This window comes from Anomaloglossus baeobatrachus, chromosome 5, assembly GCF_048569485.1.
Source record: "Anomaloglossus baeobatrachus isolate aAnoBae1 chromosome 5, aAnoBae1.hap1, whole genome shotgun sequence".
Lineage (NCBI taxonomy): Eukaryota > Metazoa > Chordata > Amphibia > Anura > Aromobatidae > Anomaloglossus > Anomaloglossus baeobatrachus.
The window spans coordinates 596,160,001-596,186,358 of NC_134357.1; the positions used below are offsets into that span (position 1 = coordinate 596,160,001).

The window sequence follows — 26,358 nt, forward strand, 5'->3', positions numbered from 1 at the left end:
AAGAGGAGTGTGGAGGGAGGAGGAGAAAAAGAGGAGTCTAGAGGGAGGAGGAAGAAAAGAGGAGTCTGGAGGGAGGAGGAAGAAAAGAGGAGTCTAGAGGGAGGAGGAGGAAAAGAGGAAGAGGAAAAAAGGAGTCTGGAGGGAGGAGGAGGAAAAGAGGAGTGTGGATGGAGGCGGAGGAAAAGAGGAGTCTGGAGGGAGGAGGAGGAAAAGAGGAGTCTAGAAGGAGGAAGAGGAAAAGAGGAGTCTGGAGGGAGGAGGAGGAGGAAAAGAAGGGTCTGGAGGGAGGAGGAGGAAAAGAGGGGCCTGGAGGGAGGAGGAGGAAAAGAGGAGTCTGGAGGGAGGAGGAGGAAAAGAGGAGTCTAGAAGGAAGAAGAGGAAAAGAGGAGTCTGGAGGGAGGAGGAGGAAAAGAGGGGTCTGGAGGAAGGAGGAGGAAAAGAGGGGCCTGGAGGGAGGAGGAGGAAAAGAGGAGTCTGGAGGGAGGAGGAGGAAAAGAGGGGTCTGGAGGAAGGAGGAGGAAAAGAGGGGCCTGGAGGGAGGAGGAGGAAAAGAGGAGTCTGGAGGGAGGAGGAGGAAAAGAGGAGTCTAGAAGGAAGAAGAGGAAAAGAGGAGTCTGGAGGGAGGAGAAGGAAAAGAGGAGTCTAGAAGGAGGAAGAGGAAAAGAGGAGGAAAAGAGAAGTCTGGAGGGAGGAGGAGGAAAAGAGGAGTCTGGAAAAAGGAGAAGGAAAATAGGAGTCTAGAAGGAGGAAAAGGAAAAGAGGAGTCTGGAGGGAGGAGGAGGAGGAAAAGAGGAGTCTGGAGGGAGGAGGAGGAAAAGAGGAGTGTGGAGGGAGGAGGAGAAAAACAGGAGTCTGGAGGGAGGAGGAAGAAAAGAGGAGTCTAGAAGGAGGAAGAGGAAAAGAGGAGTCTGGAGGGAGGAAAAGGAAAAAAACAGTCTGGAGGGAGGAGAAAGAAAAGAACAGTCTCGAGGGAGGAGAAGGAAAAGAGGAGTCTGGAGGGAGGAGGAGGAAAAGAGGAGTCTGGAGGGAGGAAGAGAAAAAGAGGAGACTGGAGGGAGGAGGAAAAGAGGAGTCTGGAGGGAGGAGGAGGAAAAGATGAGTCTAGAAGGAGGAAGAGGAAAAGAGGAGTCTGGAGGGAAGAGAAGGAAAAGAGGAGTCTAGTAGGAGGAAGAGATAAAAAGGAGTCTGGAGGGAGGAGGAGGAAAAGAGGAGTGTGGAGGGAGGAGGAGAAAAACAGGAGTCTGGAGGGAGGAGGAAGAAAAGAGGAGTCTAGAAGGAGGAAGAGGAAAAGAGGAGTCTGGAGGGAAGAGAAGGAAAAGAGGAGTCTAGTAGGAGGAAGAGATAAAAAGGAGTCTGGAGGGAGGAGGAGGAAAAGAGGAGTCTGGAGGGAGGAGGAGGAAAAGAGGAGTGTGGAGGGAGGAGGAGGAAAAGAGGAGTGTGGAGGGAGGAGGAGAAAAAGAGGAGTCTAGAGGGAGGAGGAAGAAAAGAGGAGTCTGGAGGGAGGAGGAAGAAAAGAGGAGTCTAGAGGGAGGAGGAGGAAAAGAGGAAGAGGAAAAAAGGAGTCTGGAGGGAGGAGGAGGAAAAGAGGAGTGTGGAGGGAGGCGGAGGAAAAGAGGAGTCTGGAGGGAGGAGGAGGAAAAGAGGAGTCTAGAAGGAGGAAGAGGAAAAGAGGAGTCTGGAGGGAGGAGGAGGAGGAAAAGAGGGGTCTGGAGGGAGGAGGAGGAAAAGAGGGGCCTGGAGGGAGGAGGAGGAAAAGAGGAGTCTGGAGGGAGGAGGAGGAAAAGAGGAGTCTAGAAGGAAGAAGAGGAAAAGAGGAGTCTGGAGGGAGGAGGAGGAAAAGAGGGGTCTGGAGGAAGGAGGAGGAAAAGAGGGGCCTGGAGGGAGGAGGAGGAAAAGAGGAGTCTGGAGGGAGGAGGAGGAAAAAAGAGGGGTCTGGAGGAAGGAGGAGGAAAAGAGGAGTGTGGAGGGAGGAGGAGAAAAAGAGGAGTCTAGAGGGAGGAGGAAGAAAAGAGGAGTCTAGAGGGAGGAGGAGGAAAAGAGGAAGAGGAAAAAAGGAGTCTGGAGGGAGGAGGAGGAAAAGAGGAGTGTGGAGGGAGGCGGAGGAAAAGAGGAGTCTGGAGGGAGGAGGAGGAAAAGAGGAGTCTAGAAGGAGGAAGAGGAAAAGAGGAGTCTGGAGGGAGGAGGAGGAGGAAAAGAGGGGTCTGGAGGGAGGAGGAGGAAAAGAGGGGCCTGGAGGGAGGAGGAGGAAAAGAGGAGTCTGGAGGGAGGAGGAGGAAAAGAGGAGTCTAGAAGGAAGAAGAGGAAAAGAGGAGTCTGGAGGGAGGAGAAGGAAAAGAGGAGTCTAGAAGGAGGAAGAGGAAAATAGGAGGAAAAGAGAAGTCTGGAGGGAGGAGGAGGAAAAGAGGAGTCTGGAAAAAGGAGAAGGAAAATAGGAGTCTAGAAGAAGGAAAAGGAAAAGAGGAGTCTGGAGGGAGGAGGAGGATTAAAAGAGGAGTCTGGAGGGAGGAGGAGGAAAAGAGGAGTGTGGAGGGAGGAGGAGAAAAACAGGAGTCTGGAGGGAGGAGGAAGAAAAGAGGAGTCTAGAAGGAGGAAGAGGAAAAGAGGAGTCTGGAGGGAGGAAAAGGAAAAAAACAGTCTGGAGGGAGGAGAAAGAAAAGAACAGTCTCGAGGGAGGAGAAGGAAAAGAGGAGTCTGGAGGGAGGAGGAGGAAAAGAGGAGTCTGGAGGGAGGAAGAGAAAAAGAGGAGACTGGAGGGAGGAGGAAAAGAGGAGTCTGGAGGGAGGAGGAGGAAAAGAGGAGTCTAGAAGGAGGAAGAGGAAAAGAGGAGTCTGGAGGGAAGAGAAGGAAAAGAGGAGTCTAGTAGGAGGAAGAGATAAAAAGGAGTCTGGAGGGAGGAGGAGGAAAAGAGGAGTCTGGAGGGAGGAGGAGGAAAAGAGGAGTGTGGAGGGAGGAGGAGGAAAAGAGGAGTGTGGAGGGAGGAGGAGAAAAAGAGGAGTCTAGAGGGAGGAGGAAGAAAAGAGGAGTCTGGAGGGAGGAGGAAGAAAAGAGGAGTCTAGAGGGAGGAGGAGGAAAAGAGGAAGAGGAAAAAAGGAGTCTGGAGGGAGGAGGAGGAAAAGAGGAGTGTGGAGGGAGGAGGAGGAAAAGAGGGGCCTGGAGGGAGGAGGAGGAAAAGAGGAGTCTGGAGGGAGGAGGAGGAAAAGAGGAGTCTAGAAGGAAGAAGAGGAAAAGAGGAGTCTGGAGGGAGGAGAAGGAAAAGAGGAGTCTAGAAGGAGGAAGAGGAAAAGAGGAGGAAAAGAGAAGTCTGGAGGGAGGAGGAGGAAAAGAGGAGTCTGGAAAAAGGAGAAGGAAAAGAGGAGTCTAGTAGGAGGAAGAGATAAAAAGGAGTCTTGAGGGAGGAGGAGCAAAAGAGGAGTCTGGAGGGAGGAGGAGGAAAAGATGAGTGTGGAGGGAGGAGGAGAAAAAGAGTCTGGAGGGAGGAGGAAGAAAAGAGGAGTCTGGAGGGAGGAGGAGGAAAAGAGGAGTCTAGAAGGAGGAAGAGGAAAAGAGGAGTCTGGAGGGAAGAGAAGGAAAAGAGGAGTCTAGTAGGAGGAAGAGATAAAAAGGAGTCTGGAGGGAAGAGGAGGAAAAGAGGAGTCTGGAGGGAGGAGGAGGAAAAGGAGTGTGGAGGGAGGAGGAGGAAAAGAGGAGTGTGGAGGGAGGAGGAGAAAAAGAGGAGTCTAGAGGGAGGAGGAAGAAAAGAGGAGTCTGGAGGGAGGAGGAAGAAAAGAGGAGTCTAGAGGGAGGAGGAGGAAAAGAGGAAGAGGAAAAAAGGAGTCTGGAGGGAGGAGGAGGAAAAGAGGAGTGTGGAGGGAGGAGGAGGAAAAGAGGGGCCTGGAGGGAGGAGGAGGAAAAGAGGAGTCTGGAGGGAGGAGGAGGAAAAGAGGAGTCTGGAGGGAGGAGGAAAAGAGGAGTCTGGAGGGAGGAGAAGGAAAAGAGGAGTCTAGAAGGAGGAAGAGGAAAAGAGGAGGAAAAGAGAAGTCTGGAGGGAGGAGGAGGAAAAGAGGAGTCTGGAAAAAGGAGAAGGAAAAGAGGAGTCTAGTAGGAGGAAGAGATAAAAAGGAGTCTGGAGGGAGGAGGAGGAAAAGAGGAGTCTGGAGGGAGGAGGAGGAAAAGATGAGTGTGGAGGGAGGAGGAGAAAAAGAGTCTGGAGGGAGGAGGAAGAAAAAAGGAGTCTGGAGGGAGGAGGAGGAAAAGAGGAGTCTAGAAGGAGGAAGAGGAAAAGAGGAGTCTGGAGGGAAGAAGATGAAAAGAGGAGTCTGGAAGGAGGAGGAGGAAAAGAGGGGTCTGGAGGGAGGAGGAGGAAAAGAGGGGTCTGGAGGGAGGAGGAGGAAAAGATGAGTGTGGAGGGAGGAGGAGAAAAAGAGTCTGGAGGGAGGAGGAAGAAAAGAGGAGTCTGGAGGGAGGAGGAAAAGAGGAGTCTAGAAGGAGGAAGAGGAAAAGAGGAGTCTGGAGGGAAGAAGATGAAAAGAGGAGTCTGGAGGGAGGAGGAGGAAAAGAGGGGTCTGGAGGGAGGAGGAGGAAAAGAGGGGTCTGGAGGGAGGAGGAGGAAAAGAGGAGTCTGGAGGGAGGAGGAGGAAAAGAGGAGTCTAGAAGGAAGAAGAGGAAAAGAGGAGTCTAGAGGGAGGAGAAGAAAAAGAGGAGTCTAGAAGGAGGAAAAGGAAAAGAGGAGTCTGGAGGGAGGAGGAGGAGGAAAAGAGGAGTGTGGAGGGAGGAGGAGAAAAACAGGAGTCTGGCGGGAGGAGGAGGGGGAGAAGAGGAGTCTGGAGAGAGGAAGAGGAAAAGAGGAGTCTGGAGGAAGGAGGAGGAAAAGAGGAGTCTGGAAGGAGGAGGAAGGAAAAGAGGAGTCTGGAGGGAGGAGGAAAAGAGGAGCCTGGAGGAAGGAGGAGGAAAAGAGGAGTCTGGAGGGAGGAGGAGTAAAAGAGGAGTCTGGAGGGAGGAAGAGGAAAAGAGGAGTGTGGAGGGAGGAGGAGGAAAAGAGGAGTCTGGAGGAAGGAGGAGGAAAAGAGGATTCTGGAGGGAGGAGGAGGAAAAGAGGAGTGTGGAGGGAGGAGGAGGAAAAGAGGAGTCTAGAAGGAGGAAGAGGAAAAGAGGAGTCTGGAGGGATGAGAAGGAGAAGAGGAGTCTAGAAGGAGGAAGAGGTAAAGAGGAATCCAGAGGGATGAGGAGGAAAAGAGGAGTCTGGAAAAAGGAGAAAGAAAAGAGGAGTCTAGAAGGAGGAAGAAGAAAAGAGGTGTCTGGAGGGAGGAGGAGGAAAAGAGGAGTCTGGAGGGAGGAGAAGGAAAAGAGGAGTCTGGAGGGAGGAGGAGAAAAAGAGGAGTCTGGAGGGAGGAGGAGGGAAAGAGGAGTCTGGAGGGAGGAGGAGGGAAAGAAGAGTCTGGAGGGAGGAGGAGGAAAAGAGGAGTCTGGAGGGAGGAGGAGGTAAAGAGGAATCTGGAGGGAGGAGGAGGAAAAGAGGAGTCTGGAGGGAAAAGGAGGAAAAGAGGAGTCTGGAGGGAGGAGGAGGAAAAGAGGAGTCTGGAGGGAGGAGGAAGAAAAGAGGAGTCTGGAGGGAGGAGGAGGAAAAGAGGAGTCTGGAGGGAGGAGGAGAAAAAGAGGAGTCTGGAGGGAGGAGGAGGAGGAAAAGAGGAGTCTGGAGGGAGGAGGAGAAAAAGAGGAGTCTGGAGGGAGGAGGAGGAGGAAAAGAGGAGTCTGGAGGGAGGAGGAGGAAAAGAGGAGTCTGGAGGGAGGAGGAGGAAAAGAGGAGTGTGGATGGAGGAGGAGAAAAACAGGAGTCTGCAGGGAGGAGGAGAAGAGGAGTCTGGAGGGAGGAGGAAAAGAGGAGTCTGGAGGGAGGAGGAGGAAAAGAGGAGTCTAGAAGGAGGAAGAGGAAAAGAGGAGTCTGGAGGGATGAGAAGGAAAAGAGGAGTCTAGAAGGAGGAAGAGGTAAAGAGGAGTCTGGAGGGAGGAGAAGGAAAAGAGGAGTCTAGAAGGAGGAAGAGGAAAAGAGGTGTCTGGAGGGAGGAGGAAAAGAGTAGTCTGGAGGGAGGAGAAGGAAAAGAGGAGTCTGGAGGGAGGAGGAGGAAAAGAGGAGTCTGGAGGGAGGAGGAGGAAAAGAGGAGTCTGGAGGGAGGAGGAAAAGAGGAGTCTAGAAGGAGGAAGAGAAAAAGAGGAGTCTGGAGGGAGGAAGAGGAAAAGAGGAGTGTGGAGGGAGGAGGAGGAAAAGAGGAGTGTGGAGGGAGGAGGAGGAAAAGAGGAGTCTAGAAGGAGGAAGAGGTAAAGAGAAGTCTGGAGGGATGAGGAGGAAAAGAGGAGTCTGGAATAAGGAGAAAGAAAAGAGGAGTCTAGAAGGAGGAAGAGGAAAAGGGGTGTCTGGAGGGAGGAGGAGGAAAAGAGTAGTCTGGAGGGAGGAAAAGAGGAGTCTGGAGGGAGGAGGAGCAAAAGAGGAGTTTGGAGGGAGGATGAGGAAAAGAGGAGTCTGGAGGGAGGAGGAGCAAAAAAGGAGTTTGGAGGAAGGAGGATAAAAAGAGGAGTCTGGAGGGAGAAGGAGGAAAAGAGGAGTCTGGAGGGAGGAGGAGTAAAAGAGGAGTCTGGAGGGAGGAGGAGAAAAAGAGGAGTCTGGAGGGAGGAGGCGGAGGAGGAGAAGAGGAGTCTGGAGGGAGGAGGAAGAAAAGAGGAGTCTGGAGGGAGGAGGAGGAAAAGAGGAGTCTGGAGGGAGGAAGAGGAAAAGAGGAGTCTGGAAGGAGGAAGAGGAAAAGAGGAGTCTGGAGGGAGGAAGAGGAAAAGAGGAGTCTGGAGGGAGGAGGAGGAAAAGAGGAGTGTGGAGGGAGGAGGAGGAAAAGAGGAGTCTAGAAGGAGGAAGAGGAAAAGAGGAGTCTGGAGGGATGAGAAGGAAAAGAGGAGTCTAGAAGGAGGAAGAGGAAAAGAGGAGGAAAAGAGAAGTCTGGAGGGAGGAGGAGGAAAAGAGGAGTCTGGAAAAAGGAGAAGGAAAAGAGGAGTCTAGTAGGAGGAAGAGATAAAAAGGAGTCTGGAGGGAGGAGGAGGAAAAGAGGAGTCTGGAGGGAGGAGGAGGAAAAGATGAGTGTGGAGGGAGGAGGAGAAAAAGAGTCTGGAGGGAGGAGGAAGAAAAGAGGAGTCTGGAGGGAGGATGAGGAAAAGAGGAGTCTGGAGGGAGGAGGAGCAAAAAAGGAGTTTGGAGGAAGGAGGATAAAAAGAGGAGTCTGGAGGGAGAAGGAGGAAAAGAGGAGTCTGGAGGGAGGAGGAGTAAAAGAGGAGTCTGGAGGGAGGAGGAGAAAAAGAGGAGTCTGGAGGGAGGAGGCGGAGGAGGAGAAGAGGAGTCTGGAGGGAGGAGGAAGAAAAGAGGAGTCTGGAGGGAAGAGAAGGAAAAGAGGAGTCTAGTAGGAGGAAGAGATAAAAAGGAGTCTGGAGGGAGGAGGAGGAAAAAAGGAGTCTGGAGGGAGGAGGAGGAAAAGAGGAGTCTAGAAGGAGGAAGATAAAAAGACGAGTCTGGAGGGAGGAGGAGGAAAAGAGGAGTCTGGAGGGAGGAGGAGGAAAAGAGGAGTTTGGAGGGAGGAGGAGGAAAAGAGCAGTCTGGAGGGAGGAGGAGGAAAAGAGGAGTCTGGAGGGAGGAAGAGGAAAAGAGGAGTCTGGAGGGAGGAGGAGGAAAAGAGGAGTCTGGAGGGAGGAGGAGGAAAAGCGGAGTCTGAAGGGAGGAAGAGGAAAAGAGTCTGGAGGGAGGAGGAGGAAAAGAGGAGTCTGGAGGGAGGAGGAGGAAAAGAGGAGTCTGGAGGGAGGAGGAGGAAAAGAGGAGTCTGGAGGGAGGAGGAGGAAAAGAGGAGTCTGGAGGGAGGAGGAAGAAAAGAGGAGTCTAGAGGGAGGAGGAGGAAAAGAGGAAGAGGAAAAAAGGAGTCTGGAGGGAGGAGGAGGAAAAGAGGAGTGTGGAGGGAGGCGGAGGAAAAGAGGAGTCTGGAGAGAGGAGGAGGAAAAGAGGAGTCTAGAAGGAGGAAGAGAAAAAGAGGAGTCTGGAGGGAGGAAGAGGAAAAGAGGAGTGTGGAGGGAGGAGGAGGAAAAGAGGAGTGTGGAGGGAGGAGGAGGAAAAGAGGAGTCTAGAAGGAGGAAGAGGAAAAGAGGAGTCTGGAGGGATGAGAAGGAAAAGAGGAGTCTAGAAGGAGGAAGAGGTAAAGAGAAGTCTGGAGGGATGAGGAGGAAAAGAGGAGTCTGGAATAAGGAGAAAGAAAAGAGGAGTCTAGAAGGAGGAAGAGGAAAAGGGGTGTCTGGAGGGAGGAGGAGGAAAAGAGTAGTCTGGAGGGAGGAAAAGAGGAGTCTGGAGGGAGGAGGAGCAAAAGAGGAGTTTGGAGGGAGTAGGAGGAAAAGAGGAGTCTGGAGGGAGGAGGAGCAAAAGAGGAGTTTGGAGGAAGGAGGAGAAAAAGAGGAGTCTGGAGGGAGAAGGAGGAAAAGAGGAGTCTGGAGGGAGGAGGAGTAAAAGAGGAGTCTGGAGGGAGTAGGAGAAAAAGAGGAGTCTGGAGGGAGGAGGCGGAGGAGGAGACGAGGAGTCTGGAGGGACTGGAGGGAGGAGGAAGAAAAGAGGAGTCTGGAGGGAGGAGGAGGAAAAGAGGAGTCTGGAGGGAGGAAGAGGAAAAGAGGAGTCTAGAAGGAGGAAGAGGAAAAGAGGAGTCTGGAGGGAGGAAGAGGAAAAGAGGAGTCTGGAGGGAGGAGGAGGAAAAGAGGAGTGTGGAGGGAGGAGGAGGAAAAGAGGAGTCTAGAAGGAGGAAGAGGAAAAGAGGAGTCTGGAGGGATGAGAAGGAAAAGAGGAGTCTAGAAGGAGGAAGAGGTAAAAAGGAGTCTGGAGGGAGGAGGAGGAAAAGAGCAGTCTGGAGGGAGGAGGAGGAAAAGAGGAGTCTGGAGGGAGGAAGAGGAAAAGAGGAGTCTGGAGGGAGGAGGAGGAAAAGAGGAGTCTGGAGGGAGGAGGAGGAAAAGCGGAGTCTGAAGGGAGGAAGAGGAAAAGAGTCTGGAGGGAGGAGGAGGAAAAGAGGAGTCTGGAGGGAGGAAGAGAAAAAGAGGAGTCTGGAGGGAGGAAGAGGAAAAGAGGAGTGTGGAGGGAGGAGGAGGAAAAGAGGAGTCTGGAGGGAGGAGGAGGAAAAGAGGAGTTTGGAGGGAGGAGGAGGAAAAGAGCAGTCTGGAGGGAGGAGGAGGAAAAGAGGAGTCTGGAGGGAGGAAGAGGAAAAGAGGAGTCTGGAGGGAGGAGGAGGAAAAGAGGAGTCTGGAGGGAGGAGGAGGAAAAGAGGAGTCTGAAGGGAGGAAGAGGAAAAGAGTCTGGAGGGAGGAGGAGGAAAAGAGGAGTCTGGAGGGAGGAGGAAGAAAAGAGGAGTCTGGAGGGAGGAGGAGGAAAAGAGGAGTCTGGAGGGAGGAGGAGGAAAAGAGGAGTTTGGAGGGAGGAGGAGGAAAAGAGGAGTCTGGAGGGAGGAGGAGGAAAAGAGGAGTCTGGAGGGAGGAGGAGGAAAAGAGGAGTCTGGAGGGAGGAGGAGGAAAAGAGGAGTCTGGAGGGAGGAGGAGGAAAAGAGGAGTTTGGAGGGAGGAGGAGGAAAAGAGCAGTCTGGAGGGAGGAGGAGGAAAAGAGGAGTCTGGAGGGAGGAAGAGGAAAAGAGGAGTCTGGAGGGAGGAGGAGGAAAAGAGGAGTCTGGAGGGAGGAGGAGGAAAAGAGGAGTCTGAAGGGAGGAAGAGGAAAAGAGTCTGGAGGGAGGAGGAGGAAAAGAGGAGTCTGGAGGGAGGAGGAGGAAAAGAGGAGTCTGGAGGGAGGAGGAGGAAAAGAGGAGTCTGGAGGGAGGAGGAGGAAAAGAGGAGTCTGGAGGGAGGAGGAGGAAAAGAGGAGTTTGGAGGGAGGAGGAGGAAAAGAGCAGTCTGGAGGGAGGAGGAGGAAAAGAGGAGTCTGGAGGGAGGAAGAGGAAAAGAGGAGTCTGGAGGGAGGAGGAGGAAAAGAGGAGTCTGGAGGGAGGAGGAGGAAAAGAGGAGTCTGAAGGGAGGAAGAGGAAAAGAGTCTGGAGGGAGGAGGAGGAAAAGAGGAGTCTGGAGGGAGGAGGAGGAAAAGAGGAGTCTGGAGGGAGGAGGAGGAAAAGAGGAGTCTGGAGGGAGGAGGAGGAAAAGAGGAGTCTGGAGGGAGGAGGAGGAAAAGAGGAATCTGGGGGGAGGAAAAAAAGAGTCTGCAGGAAGGAGGAGGAAAAGAGGAGTCTGGAGGGAGGAGGAGGATAAGAGGAGTCTGGAGGGAGGAGGAGGGAATGAGCAGTTTGGACGGAGGAGGAGGAGAGGTTTAGCAGTAAGTAATTTCGGTTTCCCGCTCTCTGTGTGATGTGTTGTGTATGGGACAGATTCAGAAGAGTTGCTGATTGTTTTTGCTACTGTGGCTTTATATGGGCGCCCCTTTCTCCCCGGTGACCTCGTATTGGTGCCTTGCACCTGATGACCCCGTATTGGCGCCCCTTTCTCCCCAGTTACCCCGTATTGGTGCCTTGCACCCGATGACCCCGTATTGGCGCCCCTTTCTCCCCAGTGACCCCGTATTGGTGCCTTGCACCCGATGACCCCGTATTGGCGCCCCTTTCTCCCCAGTGACTCCGTATTGGTGCCTTGCACCCGATGACCCCGTATTGGCGCCCCTTTCTCCCCAGTGACCCCGTATTGGTGCCTTGCACCCGATGACCCCGTATTGGCGCCCCTTTCTCCCCAGTGACCCCGTATTGGTGCCTTGCACCCGATGACCCCGTATTGGCGCCCCTTTCTCCCCAGTGACCCCGTATTGGTGCCTTGCACCCGATGACCCCGTATTGGCGCCCCTTTCTCCCAAGTGACCCCGTATTGGTGCCTTGCACCCGATGACCCCGTATTGGCACCACTTTCTCCCCAGTGACCCCGTATTGGTGCCTTGCACCCGATGACCCCGTATTGGTGCCACTTTCTCCCCAGTGACCCCATATTGGTGCCTTGCACCCGATGACCCCGTATTGGCGCCCCTTTCTCCCCAGTGAACTTATATTGGTGCCTTGCACCCGATGAACCCGTATTGGCGCCATTTTCTCCCCAGTGACCCCATATTGGTGCCTTGCACCCGATGACCCCGTATTGGCGCCACTTTCTGCCCAGTGACCCCGTATTGGTGCCTTGCACCTGATGACCCCGTATTGGCGCCACTTTCTCCCCAGTGACCCCGTATTGGTGCCTTGCACCCGTTGACCCCTTATTAGCGCGCCTTTCTCCCCAGTGACCCCGTATTGGTGCCTTGCACCCGATGACCCCTTATAGGTGCCACTTTCTCTCCAGTGACCCCGTATTGGTGCCTTGCACCCGATGACCCCGTATTGGCGCCCCTTTCTGACCAGTGACCTTGTATTGGTGCCTTGCACCCGATGACCCCGTATAGGTGTCACTTTCTCTCCAGTGACCCCGTATTGGTGCCTTGCACCCGATGACCCCGTATTGGTGCCTTGCACCCGATGACCCCGTATTGGCGCCCCTTTCTCCCCAGTGACCCTGTATTGGTGCCTTGCACCCGATGACCCCTTATAGGTGCCACTTTCTCTCCAGTGACCCCGTATTGGTGCCTTGCACCCGATGACCCCGTATTGGCGCCCCTTTCTGACCAGTGACCTTGTATTGGTGCCTTGCACCCGATGACCCCGTATAGGTGTCACTTTCTCTCCAGTGACCCCGTATTGGTGCCTTGCACCCGATGACCCCGTATTGGTGCCTTGCACCCGATGACCCCGTATTGGCGCCACTTTCTCCCCAGTGACCCCATATTGGTGCCTTGCACCCGATGACCCCGTATTGGCGCCCCTTTCTCCCCAGTGAACCCATATTGGTGCCTTGCACCCGATGAACCCGTATTGGCGCTATTTTCTCCCCAGTGACCCCGTATTGGTGCCTTGCACCCGATGACCCCGTATTGGCGCCACTTTCTCCCCAGTGACCCCGTATTGGTGCCTTGCACCCGATGACCCCTTATTGGCGCCCCTTTCTCCCCAGTGACCCCTTATTGGTGCCTTGCACCTGATGACCCCGTATAGGTGCCACTTTCTCTCCAGTGACCCCGTATTGGTGCCTTGCACCCGATGACTCCGTATTGGCGCCCCTTTCTCCCCAGTGACCTTGTATTGGTGCCTTGCACCCGATGACCCCGTATAGGTGTCACTTTCTCTCCAGTGACCCCGTATTGGTGCCTTGCACCCGATGACCCCGTATTGGTGCCTTGCACCCGATGACCCCGTATTGGCGCCCCTTTCTCCCCAGTGACCCCGTATTGGTGCCTTGCACCCGATGACCCCGTATTGGCACCACTTTCTCCCCAGTGACCCCGTATTGGTGCCTTGCACCCAATGACCCCGTACCGGCGCCCCCCACACCCCTGTAGTTGCATTACTTACTGAGGACGCTGACAGTGGACTCGGAAGTCATCTGGACGTTCATCGGCATCACATACTCGATGGTGAAACAGCGACCCTGCTCCTCCCCTGCAACACAGACAGCAGCTCGGCCATGATGTCACTATATACAGGGTGTGATGTCACTATATACAGGGTGTGATGTCACTATATACAGGGTGTGATGTCACTATATACAGAATGTGATGTCACTATATACAGGGTGTGATGTCACTATATACAGGGTGTGATGTCACTATATACAGGGTGTGATGTCACTATATACAGGCTGTGATGTCACTATATAAAGGGTGTGATGTCACTATATACAGAGTGTGATGTCACTATATACAGAGTGTGATGTCACTATATACAGGGTGTGATGTCACTATATACAGGGTGTGATGTCACTATATACAGGGTGTGATGTCACTATATACAGAGTGTGATGTCACTATATACAGGGTGTGATGTCACTATATACAGGGTGTGATGTCACTATATACAGGGTGTGATGTCACTATATACAGGCTGTGATGTCACTATATAAAGGGTGTGATGTCACTATATACAGGGTGTGATGTCACTATATACAGGGTGTGATGTCACTATATACAGGCTGTGATGTCACTATATAAAGGGTGTGATGTCACTATATACAGGGTGTGATGTCACTATATACAGAGTGTGATGTCACTATATACAGGGTGTGATGTCACTATATACAGGGTGTGATGTCACTATATAAAGAGTGTGATGTCACTATATACAGGATGTGAGGTCACTATATACAAGGTGTGAGGTCACTATATACAGGGCTGTGATGTCACTATATACAGGGCTGTGATGTCACTATATACAGGGTGTGAGGTCACTATATACAGGGTGTGAAGTCAATATATACAGGGGTGTGATGTCACTATATACAGGGTGTTATGTCACTATATACAGGGCTGTGATGTCACTATATACAGGGGGTGATGTCACTATATACAGGGTGTTATGTCACTATATACAGGGCTGTGATGTCACTATATACAGGGTGTGAGGTCACTATATACAGGGTGTGAGGTCACTATATACAGGGTGTGAAGTCAATATATACAGGGGTGTGATGTCACTATATACAGGGTGTTATGTCACTATATACAGGGCTGTGATGTCACTATATACAGGGGGTGATGTCACTATATACAGGGTGTGAGGTCACTATATACAGGGCTGTGATGTCACTATATACAGGGTGTGATGTCACTATATACAGGGTGTGATGTCACTATATACAGGCTGTGATGTCACTATATACAGGCTGTGATGTCACTATATACAGGGCTGTGATGTCACTATATACAGGGTGTGATGTCACTATATACAGGGTGTGATGTCACTATATACAGGGCTGTGATGTCACTATATACAGGGTGTGATGTCACTATATACAGGGCTGTGATGTCACTATATACAGAGTGTGATGTCACTATACACAGGGTGTGATGTCACTATATACAGGGCTGTGATGTCACTATATACAGGGTGGGATGTCACTATATACAGGGCTGTGATGTCACTATATACAGGGTGTGATGTCACTATATACAGTGCTGTGATGTCACTATATACAGGGTGTGATGTCACTATATACAGGGTGTGATGTCACTATATACAGGGCTGTGATGTCACTATATACAGGGTGTGATGTCACTATATACAGCGCTGTGATGTCACTATATACAGTGCTGTGATGTCATTATATACAGGCTGTGATATCACTATATACAGGGTGTGATGTCACTATATACAGGGCTGTATGTCACTATATACAGGGCTGTGATGTCACTATATACAGGGTGTGATGTCACTATATACAGGGCTGTCATGTCACTATATACAGGGTGTGATTTCACTATATACAGGGCTGTGATGTCACTATATAGAGGCTGTGATGTCACTATATACAGGGCTGTGATGTCACTATATACAGGGCTGTGATGTCACTATATACAGGGTGTGATGTCACTATATACAGGCTGTGATGTCACTATATACAGGGCTGTGATGTCACTATATACAGGGCTGTGATGTCACTATATACAGGGTGTGATGTCACTATATACAGAGTGTGATGTCACTATATACAGAGTGTGATGTCACTATATACAGGGGTGTGATGTCACTATATACAGGGTGTGATGTCACTATATACAGGCTGTGATGTCACTATATACAGGGTGTGATGTCACTATATACAGGGCTGTGATGTCACTATATACAGGGCTGTGATGTCACTATATACAGGGCTGTGAAGTAACTATATACAGGCTGTGATGTCACTATATACAGAGTGTGATGTTACTATATACAGGGGTGTGATGTCACTATATACAGGGTGTGATGTCACTATATACAGGCTGTGATGTCACTATATACAGGCTGTGATGTCACTATATACAGGGTGTGATGTCACTATATACAGGGCTGTGATGTCACTATATACAGGGCTGTGATGTCACTATATACAGGGCTGTGATGTAACTATATACAGGCTGTGATGTCACTATATACAGAGTGTGATGTTTCTATATACAGGGGTGTGATGTCACTATATACAGGGTGTGATGTCACTATATACAGGCTGTGATGTCACTATATACAGGCTGTGATGTCACTATATACAGGGTGTGAGGTCACTATATACAGGGTGTGATGTCACTATATACAGGGCTGTGATGTCACTATATACAGGGTGTGAGGTCACTATATACAGGGTGTGATGTCACTATATACAGAGTGTGATGTCACTATATACAGGGTGTGATGTCACTATACACAGGGTGTGATGTCACTATATACAGGGTGTGATGTCACTATATACAGGGTGTGATGTCACTATATACAGGGTGTGATGTTACTATATACAGGGTGTGATGTCACTATATACAGGCTGTGATGTCACTATATACAGGCTGTGATGTCACTATATACAGGGCTGTGATGTCACTATATACAGGCTGTGATGTCACTATATACAGGGCTGTGATGTCACTATATACAGGGTGTGAGGTCACTATATACAGGGTGTGATGTCACTATATACAGGGTGTGATGTCACTATATACAGGGTGTGATGTCACTATATACAGGGCTGTGATGTCACTATATACAGGGTGTGATGTCACTATATACAGGCTGTGATGTCACTATATACAGGGTGTGATGTCACTATATACAGGGCTGTGATGTCACTATATACAGGGTGTGATGTCACTATATACAGGGTGTGATGTCACTATATACCGGGCTATGATGTCACTATATACAGGGCTGTGATGTCACTATATACAGGGTGTGATGTCACTATATACAGGGGGGTGATGTCACTATATACAGGCTGTGATGTCACTATATACAGGGCTGTGATATCACTATATACAGGCTGTGATGTCACTATATACAGGCTGTGATGTCACTATATACAGAGTGTGATGTCACTATATACAGGGCTGTGATATCACTATATACAGGCTGTGATGTCACTATATACAGGGTGTGATGTCACTATATACAGGGTGTGATGTCACTATATACAGGCTGTGATATCACTATATACAGGCTGTGATTTCACTATATACAGGCTGTGATGTCACTATATACAGAGTGTGATGTCACTATATACAGAGTGTGATGTCACTATATACAGGGGTGTGATGTCACTATATACAGGGTGTGATGTCACTATATACAGGGTGTGATGTCACTATATACAGGGGTGTGATGTCACTATATACAGGGTGTGATGTCACTATATACAGGGTGTGATGTCACTATATACAGTGCTGTGATGTCACTATATACAGAGCTGTGATGTCACTATATACAGGGCTGTGATGTCACTATATACAGGGCTGTGATGTCACTATATACAGGGTGTGATGACACTATATACAGGGCTGTGATGTCACTATATACAGGGCTGTGATGTCACTATATACAAGGGCTGTGATGTCACTATATACAGGGCTGTGATGTCACTATATACAGGCTGTGATGTCACTATATACAGGGTGTGATGTCACTATATACAGGGCTGTGATGTCACTATATACAGGGCTGTGATGTCACTATATACAGGCTGTGATGTCACTATATACAGGGTGTGATGTCACTATATACAGGGCTGTGATGTCACTATATACAGGGCTGTGATGTCACTATATACAGGCTGTGATGTCACTATATACAGGGTGTGATGTCACTATATACAGGGCTGTGATGTCACTATATACAGGGCTGTGATGTCACTATATACAGGGTGTGATGTCACTATATACAGGGCTGTGATGTCACTATATACAGGGCTGTGATGTCACTATATACAGGGCTGTGATGTCACTATATACAGGGTGTGATGTCACTATATACAGGGCTGTGATGTCACTATATACAGGGTGTGATGTCACTATATACAGGCTGTGATGTCACTATATACAGGCTGTGATGTCACTATATACAGGCTGTGATGTCACTATATACAGGGCTGTGATGTCAATATATATGAAGTTGTGATGTCACTATATACAGGGCTGTGATGTCACTATATACAGGGTGTGATGTCACTATATACAGGGCTGTGATGTCACTATATACAGGGTGTGATGTCACTATATACAGGGTGTAATGTCACTATATACAGGGTGTGATGTCACTATATACAGGGTGTGATGTTACTATATACAGGGTGTGAGGTCACTATATACAGGGCTGTGATGTCACTATATACAGGCTGTGATGTCACTATATACAGGGCTGTGATGTCACTATATACAGAGTGTGATGTCACTATATACAGGGTGTGATGTCACTATATACAGGGCTGTGATGTCACTATATACAGGGCTGTGATGTCACTATATACAGGGTGTGATGTCACTATATACAGGGTGTGATATCACTATATACAGGGTGTGATGTCACTATATACAGGGCTGTGATGTCACTATATACAGGGCTGTGATGTCACTATATACAGGGCTGTGATGTCACTATATACAGGGTGTGATGTCACTATATACAGGGTGTGATGTCACTATATACAGGGCTGTGATGTCACTATATACAGAGTGTGATGTCACTATATACAGGGTGTGATGTCACTATATACAGAGTGTGATGTCACTATATACAGGGTGTGATGTCACTATATACAGGGCTGTGATGTCACTATATACAGAGTGTGATGTCACTATATACAGAGTGTGATGTCACTATATACAGGGTGTGATGTCACTATATACAGAGTGTGATGTCACTATATACAGGGTGTGATGTCACTATATACAGGGCTGTGATGTCACTATATACAGGGCTGTGATGTCACTATATACAGGGTGTGATGTCACTATATACAGGGTGTGATATCACTATATACAGGGTGTGATGTCACTATATACAGGGTGTGATGTCACTATATACAGGGCTGTGATGTCACTATATACAGGGCTGTGATGTCACTATATACAGGCTGTGATGTCACTATATACAGGCTGTGATGTCACTATATACAGGCTGTGATGTCACTATATACAGGGTGTAATGTCACTATATACAGGCTGTGATGTCACTATATACAGGGTGTGCTGTCACTATATAGTGGGCTGTGATGTCACTATATACAGGGTGTAATGTCACTATATACAGGGTGTGATGTCACTATATGCAGGGCTGTGATGTCACTATATACAGGCTGTGATGTCACTATATACAGGGTGTAATGTCACTATATACAGGCTGTGATGTCACTATATACAGGGTGTGCTGTCACTATATACAGGCTGTGATGTCACTATATACAGGGCTGTGATGTCACTATATACAGGGTGTGCTGTCACTATATACAGGGTGTAATGTCACTATATACAGGGTGTGAGGTCACTATATACAGGGTGTAATGTCACTATATACAGGCTGTGATGTCACTATATACAGGGTGTGCTGTCACTATATAGTGGGCTGTGATGTCACTATATACAGGGTGTGCTGTCACTATATACAGGCTGTGATGTCACTATATACAGGCTGTGATGTCACTATATACAGGGTGTAATGTCACTATATACAGGCTGTGATGTCACTATATACAGGGTGTGCTGTCACTATATAGTGGGCTGTGATGTCACTATATACAGGGTGTAATGTCACTATATACAGGGTGTGATGTCACTATATGCAGGGCTGTGATGTCACTATATAGGGTGGGAGGTCTCATCCAACCAGAGAGCCTTCTCCTTTTGCTCGCGGTGTCCCCTACATGACATGCAGAAGTGTCTCTGGTCAGATGAGAGCAAAGGAGAACTTTGTGGGCGATATATAAACCGCTATGTGTGGTGGAAACTAACCCCGCACATCACCCTGAGAACACCCTCCCCACCGTCACACATGGTGGAGGCCGCATTCTGCTGTGAGGAGTCTTGTCTCCAGCAGGGGCAGGGAAGCTGCTCAGAGGTGAAGATGGATGGAGCTAAATGCAGGACAATCCTGGAGGAAACCTGTCACTCCAGAAGCCAGAGGGAAAATCCCACCTATAGCTGTGCAAAGCTGGAGAGACCGGCCCCAAAATATAGGGGAAGGTGGCCCTGCAAAGTGCTGACTCCGGGGGCTGAGTACTAATGCAAAACAGAGAAAGGTGGCCCTGCAAAGTGCTGACTCCGGGGGCTGAGTACTAATGCAAAACAGAGAAAGGTGGCCCTGCAAAGTGCTGACTCCGGGGGCTGAGTACTAATGCAAGACAGAGAAAGGTGGCCCTACAAAGTGCTGACTCCGGGGTCTGAGTACTAATGCAAAACAGAGAAAGGTGGCCCTGCAAAGTGCTGACTCCGGGGGCTGAGTACTAATGCAAGACAGAGAAAGGTGGCCCTACAAAGTGCTGACTCCGGGGTCTGAGTACTAATGCAAGACAGAGAGAGGTGGTCCTACAAAGTGCTGACTCCGGGGTCTGAGTACTAATGCAAAACAGAGAAAGGTGGCCCTGCAAAGTGCTGACTCCAACAGAGAAAGGTGGTCCTACAAAGTGCTGACTCCGGGGTCTGAGTACTAATGCAAAACAGAGAAAGGTGGCCCTGCAAAGTGCTGACTCCGGGGTCTGAGTACTAATGCAAAATAGAGAAAGGTGGCCCTGCAAAGTGCTGACTCCAACAGAGAAAGGTGGTCCTACAAAGTGCTGACTCCGGGGTCTGAGTACTAATGCAAAACAGAGAAAGGTGGTCCTGCAAAGTGCTGACTCCGGGGTCTGAGTACTAATGCAAGACAGAGAAAGGTGGCCCAACAAAGTGCTGACTCCGGGGTCTGAGTACTAATGCAAAACAGAGAAAGGTGGCCCTGCAAAGTGCTGACTCCGGGGTCTGAGTACTAATGCAAAATAGAGAAAGGTGGCCCTGCAAAGTGCTGACTCCAACAGAGAAAGGTGGTCCTACAAAGTGCTGACTCCGGGGTCTGAGTACTAATGCAAAACAGAGAAAGGTGGTCCTGCAAAGTGCTGACTCCGGGGTCTGAGTACTAATGCAAGACAGAGAAAGGTGGCCCAACAAAGTGCTGACTCCGGGGTCTGAGTACTAATGCAAAACAGAGAAAGGTGGCCCTGCAAAGTGCTGACTCCGGGGTCTGAGTACTAATGCAAGACAGAGAAAGGAGGCCCTGCAAAGTGCTCACTCCAGGGTCTGAGTACTAATGCAAGACAGAGAAAGGTGGCCCTACAAAGTGCTGACTCCGGGGTCTGAGTACTAATGCAAGACAGAGAGAGGTGGTTCTACAAAGTGCTAACTTCACGGGATGAATACTAATGCAAGACAGAGAGAGGTGGTTCTACAAAGTGCTAACTCCATGGGATGAATACTAATGCAAGACAGAGAAAGGTGGTCCTACAAAGTGCTGACTCCGGGGCCTGAGTACTAATGCAAGACAGAAAGAGGTGGTCCTACAAAGTGCTGACTCCAGGGTCTGAGTACTAATGCAAGACAGAGAAAGGTAGTCCTACAAAGTGCTGACTCCGGGGTCTGAGTACTAATGCAAGACAGAGAAAGGTGGTCCTACAAAGTGCTGACTGCAGAGGCTGAATACTAATGCAAGACAGAGAAAGGTGGTCCTACAAAGTGCTGACTCCGGGGTCTGAATACTAATGCAAGACAGAGAGAGGTGGTTATACAAAGTGCTAACTCCACGGGATGAATACTAATGCAAGACAGAGAAAGGTGGTCCTACAAAGTGCTGACTCCGGGGTCTGAGTACTAATGCAAGACAGAGAGAGGTGGTCCTACAAAGTGCTGACTCCGGGGTCTGAGTACTAATGCAAGACAGAGAGAGGTGGTCCTACAAAGTGCTGACTCCGGGGTCTGAGTACTAATGCAAGACAGAGAAAGGTGGTTCTACAAAGTGCTGACTCCGGGGTCTGAGTACTAATGCAAGACAGAGAAAGGTGGTCCTACAAAGTGCTGACTCCAGGGGCTGAATACTAATGCAAGACAGAGAAAGGTGGTCCTACAAAGTGCTGACTCCAGGGGATGAATACTAATGCAAGACAGAGAGAGGTGGTCCTACAAAGTGCTTACTGCAGGGGCTGAATACTAATGCAAGACAGAGAAAGGTGGTCCTACAAAGTGCTGACTCCGGGGGCTGAGTACTAATGCAAGACAGAGAGAGGTGGTCCTACAAAGTGCTGACTCCGGGGTCTGAGTACTAATGCAAGACAGAGAAAGGTGGTCCTACAAAGTGCTGACTCCGGGGGCTGAGTACTAATGCAAGACAGAGAAAGGTGGTCCTACAAAGTGCTGACTCCGGGGGCTGAGTACTAATGCAAGACAGAGAAAGGTGGCCCTGCAAAGTGCTGACTCCGGGGGATGAATACTAATGCAAGACAGAGGAAGGTGGTCCTACAAAGTGCTGACTCCAGGGGATGAATACTAATGCAAGACAGAGGAAGGTGGTCCTACAAAGTGCTGACTTCGGGGCCCAAGTACTAATGCAAGACAGAGGAAGTTGGTCCTACAAAGTGCTGACTCCGGGGTCTGAGTACTAATGCAAGACAGAGAAAGGTGGTCCTACAAAGTGCTGACTCTGGGGGCTGAGTACTAATGCAAGACAGAGAAAGGTAGCCCTACAAAGTGCTGACTCCAGGGGCTGAGTACTAATGCAAGACAGAGAAAGGTGTCCCTACAAAGTTCTGACTCCGGGGTCTGAGTACTAATGCAAGACCGAGAGAGGTGGTCCTACAAAGTTCTAACTCCACGGGATAAATACTAATGCAAGACAGAGAAAGGTGGTCCTACAAAGTGCTGACTCCAGGGGCTGGGTACTAATGCAAGACAGAGAAAGGTGGCCCTACAAAGTGCTGACTTCGGGGCCCAAGTACTAATGCAAGACAGAGGAAGTTGGTCCTACAAAGTGCTGACTCCGGGGTCTGAGTACTAATGCAAGACAGAGAAAGGTGTTCCTACAAAGTGCTGAGTACTAATGCAAGACAGAGAGAGGTGGTCCTACAAAGTGCTGACTGCAGGGGCTGAATACTAATGCAAGACAGAGAAAGGTGGTCCTACAAAGTGCTGACTCCGGGGGCTGAGTACTAATGCAAGACAGAGAGAGGTGGTCCTACAAAGTGCTGACTCCGGGGTCTGAGTACTAATGCAAGACAGAGAGAGGTGGTCCTACAAAGTGCTGACTCCGGGGTCTGAGTACTAATGCAAGACAGAGAGAGGTGGTCCTACAAAGTGCTGACTCCGGGGTCTGAGTACTAATGCAAGACAGAGAAAGGTGGTCCTACAAAGTGCTGACTCCAGGGGCTGAATACTAATGCAAGACAGAGAAAGGTGGTCCTACAAAGTGCTCACTCCGGGGTCTGAGTACTAATGCAAAACACAGAAAGGTGGTCCTACAAAGTGCTGACTCCGGGGTCTGAGTACTAATGCAAGACAGAGGAAGGTGGCCCTACAAAGTGCTGAGTACAAATGCAAGACAGAGAGAGGTGGTCCTACAAAGTGCTGACTGCAGGGACTGAATACTAATGCAAGACAGAGAAAGGTGGTCCTACAAAGTGCTGACTCCGGGGGCTTTGTACTAATGCAAGACAGAGAGAGGTGGTCCTACAAAGTGCTGACTCCGGGGTCTGAGTACTAATGCAAGACAGAGAAAGGTGTTCCTACAAAATGCTAATTCCAGGGGCTGAGTAGTAATGCAAGACAGAGAAAGGTGGCCCTACAAAGTGCTGACTCTGGGGGCTGAGTACTAATGCAAGACAGAGAAAGGTGTTCCTACAAAGTGCTAACTCCAGGGGCTGAGTACTAATGCAAGACAGAGAAAGGTGGCCCTGCAAAGTGCTGACTCCGGGGGATGAATACTAATGCAAGACAGAGGAAGGTGGTCCTACAAAGTGCTGACTCCAGGGGATGAATACTAATGCAAGACAGAGGAAGGTGGTCCTACAAAGTGCTGACTTCGGGGCCCAAGTACTAATGCAAGACAGAGGAAGTTGGTCCTACAAAGTGCTGACTCCGGGGTCTGAGTACTAATGCAAGACAGAGAAAGGTGGTCCTACAAAGTGCTGACTCTGGGGGCTGAGTACTAATGCAAGACAGAGAAAGGTAGCCCTACAAAGTGCTGACTCCAGGGGCTGAGTACTAATGCAAGACAGAGAAAGGTGTCCCTACAAAGTTCTGACTCCGGGGTCTGAGTACTAATGCAAGACAGAGAAAGGTGGTCCTACAAAGTGCTGACTCTGGGGGCTGAGTACTAATGCAAGACAGAGAAAGGTAGCCCTACAAAGTGCTGACTCCAGGGGCTGAGTACTAATGCAAGACAGAGAAAGGTGGCCCTGCAAAGTGCTGACTCCGGGGGATGAATACTAATGCAAGACAGAGGAAGGTGGTCCTACAAAGTGCTGACTCCAGGGGATGAATACTAATGCAAGACAGAGGAAGGTGGTCCTACAAAGTGCTGACTTCGGGGCCCAAGTACTAATGCAAGACAGAGGAAGTTGGTCCTACAAAGTGCTGACTCCGGGGTCTGAGTACTAATGCAAGACAGAGAAAGGTGTTCCTACAAAGTGCTGAGTACTAATGCAAGACAGAGAGAGGTGGTCCTACAAAGTGCTGACTGCAGGGGCTGAATACTAATGCAAGACAGAGAAAGGTGGTCCTACAAAGTGCTGACTCCGGGGGCTGAGTACTAATGCAAGACAGAGAGAGGTGGTCCTACAAAGTGCTGACTCCGGGGTCTGAGTACTAATGCAAGACAGAGAGGTGGTCCTACAAAGTGCTGACTCCGGGGTCTGAGTACTAATGCAAGACAGAGAGAGGTGGTCCTACAAAGTGCTGACTCCGGGGTCTGAGTACTAATGCAAGACAGAGAAAGGTGGTCCTACAAAGTGCTGACTCCAGGGGCTGAATACTAATGCAAGACAGAGAAAGGTGGTCCTACAAAGTGCTCACTCCGGGGTCTGAGTACTAATGCAAAACACAGAAAGGTGGTCCTACAAAGTGCTGACTCCGGGGTCTGAGTACTAATGCAAGACAGAGGAAGGTGGCCCTACAAAGTGCTGAGTACAAATGCAAGACAGAGAGAGGTGGTCCTACAAAGTGCTGACTGCAGGGGCTGAATACTAATGCAAGACAGAGAAAGGTGGTCCTACAAAGTGCTGACTCCGGGGGCTTTGTACTAATGCAAGACAGAGAGAGGTGGTCCTACAAAGTGCTGACTCCGGGGTCTGAGTACTAATGCAAGACAGAGAAAGGTGGTCCTACAAAGTGCTGACTCCGGGGTCTGAGTACTAATGCAAGACAGAGAAAGGTGGTCCTACAAAGTGCTGACTCCGGGGGCTGAATACTAATGCAAGACAGAGAAAGGTGGCACTGCAAAGTGCTGACTCCGGGGGATGAATACTAATGCAAGACAGAGGAAGGTGGTCCTACAAAGTGCTGACTCCAGGGGATGAATACTAATGCAAGACAGAGAAAGGTGGCCCTACAAAGTGCTGACTCCGGGGTCTGAGTACTAATGCAAAACAGAGAAAGGTGGCCCTGCAAAGTGCTGACTCCGGGGTCTGAGTACTAATGCAAGACAGAGAAAGGTGGTCCTACAAAGTGCTGACTCCGGGGTCTGAGTACTAATGCAAGACAGAGAAAGGTGGTCCTACAAAGTGCTGACTCCGGGGTCTGAGTACTAATGCAAGACAGAGAAAGGTGGTCCTACAAAGTGCTGACTCCGGGGGCTGAGTACTAATGCAAGACAGAGAAAGGTGGCCCTGCAAAGTGCTGACTCCGGGGGATGAATACTAATGCAAGACAGAGGAAGGTGGTCCTACAAAGTGCTGACTCCAGGGGTCGAATACTAATGCAAGACAGAGAAAGGTGATCCTACAAAGTGCTGACTCAGGGGGCTGAGTACTAATGCAAGACAGAGAGAGGTGGCCCTGCAAAGTGCTGACTCCGGGGGATGAATACTAATGCAAGACAGAGGAAGGTGGTCCTACAAAGTGAAAACTCCAGGGGCTGAGTACTAATGCAAGACAGAGGAAGGTGGTCCTACAAAGTGCTGACTCTGGGGTCTGAGTACTAATGCAAGACAGAGAAAGGTGGTCCTACAAAGTGCTGACTCTGGGGGCTGAGTACTAATGCAAGACAGAGAGAGGTGGTCCTACAAAGTGCTGACTCCGGGGACTGAGTACTAATGCAAGACCGAGAAAGGTGGTCCTACAAAGTGCTAACTCCACGGGATGAATACTAATGCAAGACAGAGAAAGGTGGCCCTACAAAGTGCTGACTCCAGGGGCTGAGTACTAATGCAAGACAGAGAAAGGTGGCCCTACAAAGTGCTGACTCCGGGGTCTGAGTACTAATGCAAGACCGAGAGAGGTGGTCCTACAAAGTGCTAACTCCACGGGATAAATACTAATGCAAGACAGAGAAAGTTGGCCCTACAAAGTGCTGACTCCAGGGGCTGAGTACTAATGCAAGACAGAGAAAGGTGGCCCTACAAAGTGCTGACTCCGGGGGCTGAGTACTAATTCAAGACAGAGAGAGGTGGTCCTACAAAGTGCTTACTGCAGGGGCTGAATACTAATGCAAGAGAGAGAAAGGTGGTCCTACAAAGTGCTGACTCCGGGGGCTGAGTACTAATGCAAGACAGAAAGAGGTGGTCCTACAAAGTGCTGACTCCGGGGTCTGAGTACTAATGCAAGACAGAGAAAGGTGGTCCTACAAAGTGCTGACTCCGGGGTCTGAGTACTAATGCAAGACAGAGAAAGGTGGTCCTACAAAGTGCTGACTCCGGGGTCTGAGTACTAATGCAAGACAGAGAAAGGTGGTCCTACAAAGTGCTGACTCCGGGGGCTGAGTACTAATGCAAGACAGAGAAAGGTGGCCCTGCAAAGTGCTGACTCCGGGGGATGAATACTAATGCAAGACAGAGGAAGGTGGTCCTACAAAGTGCTGACTCCAGGGGATGAATACTAATGCAAGACAGAGAAAGGTGGTCCTACAAAGTGCTCACTCAGGGGGCTGAGTACTAATGCAAGACAGAGAGAGGTGGCCCTGCAAAGTGCTAACTCCGGGGTATGAATACTAATGCAAGACAGAGGAAGGTGGTCCTACAAAGTGCTAACTCCAGGGGCTGAGTACTAATGCAAGACAGAGGAAGGTGGTCCTACAAAGTGCTGACTCTGGGGTCTGAGTACTAATGCAAGACAGAGAAAGGTGGTCCTACAAAGTGCTGACTCTGGGGGCTGAGTACTAATGCAAGACAGAGAGAGGTGGTCCTACAAAGTGCTGACTCCGGGGACTGAGTACTAATGCAAGACCGAGAAAGGTGGTCCTACAAAGTGCTAACTCCACGGGATGAATACTAATGCAAGACAGAGAAAGGTGGCCCTACAAAGTGCTGACTCCAGGGGCTGAGT

At 49.9% G+C, this 26,358-nt stretch overlaps 1 protein-coding gene across 3 annotated transcripts in view; it reads right to left on the reverse strand.

The window, feature by feature from the left end:
- The window catches only part of CACNG5 (calcium voltage-gated channel auxiliary subunit gamma 5), a 112,070-nt gene that overhangs the window by 11,721 nt on the left and 73,991 nt on the right, over positions 1-26,358 (reverse strand). For all 3 annotated transcript variants that reach the window (XM_075351504.1, XM_075351505.1, XM_075351507.1), the window contains one exon: positions 12,429-12,515. In XM_075351504.1, the coding sequence (XP_075207619.1) occupies positions 12,429-12,515 (87 nt within the window). The remainder of the gene's footprint in view (positions 1-12,428; positions 12,516-26,358) is intronic.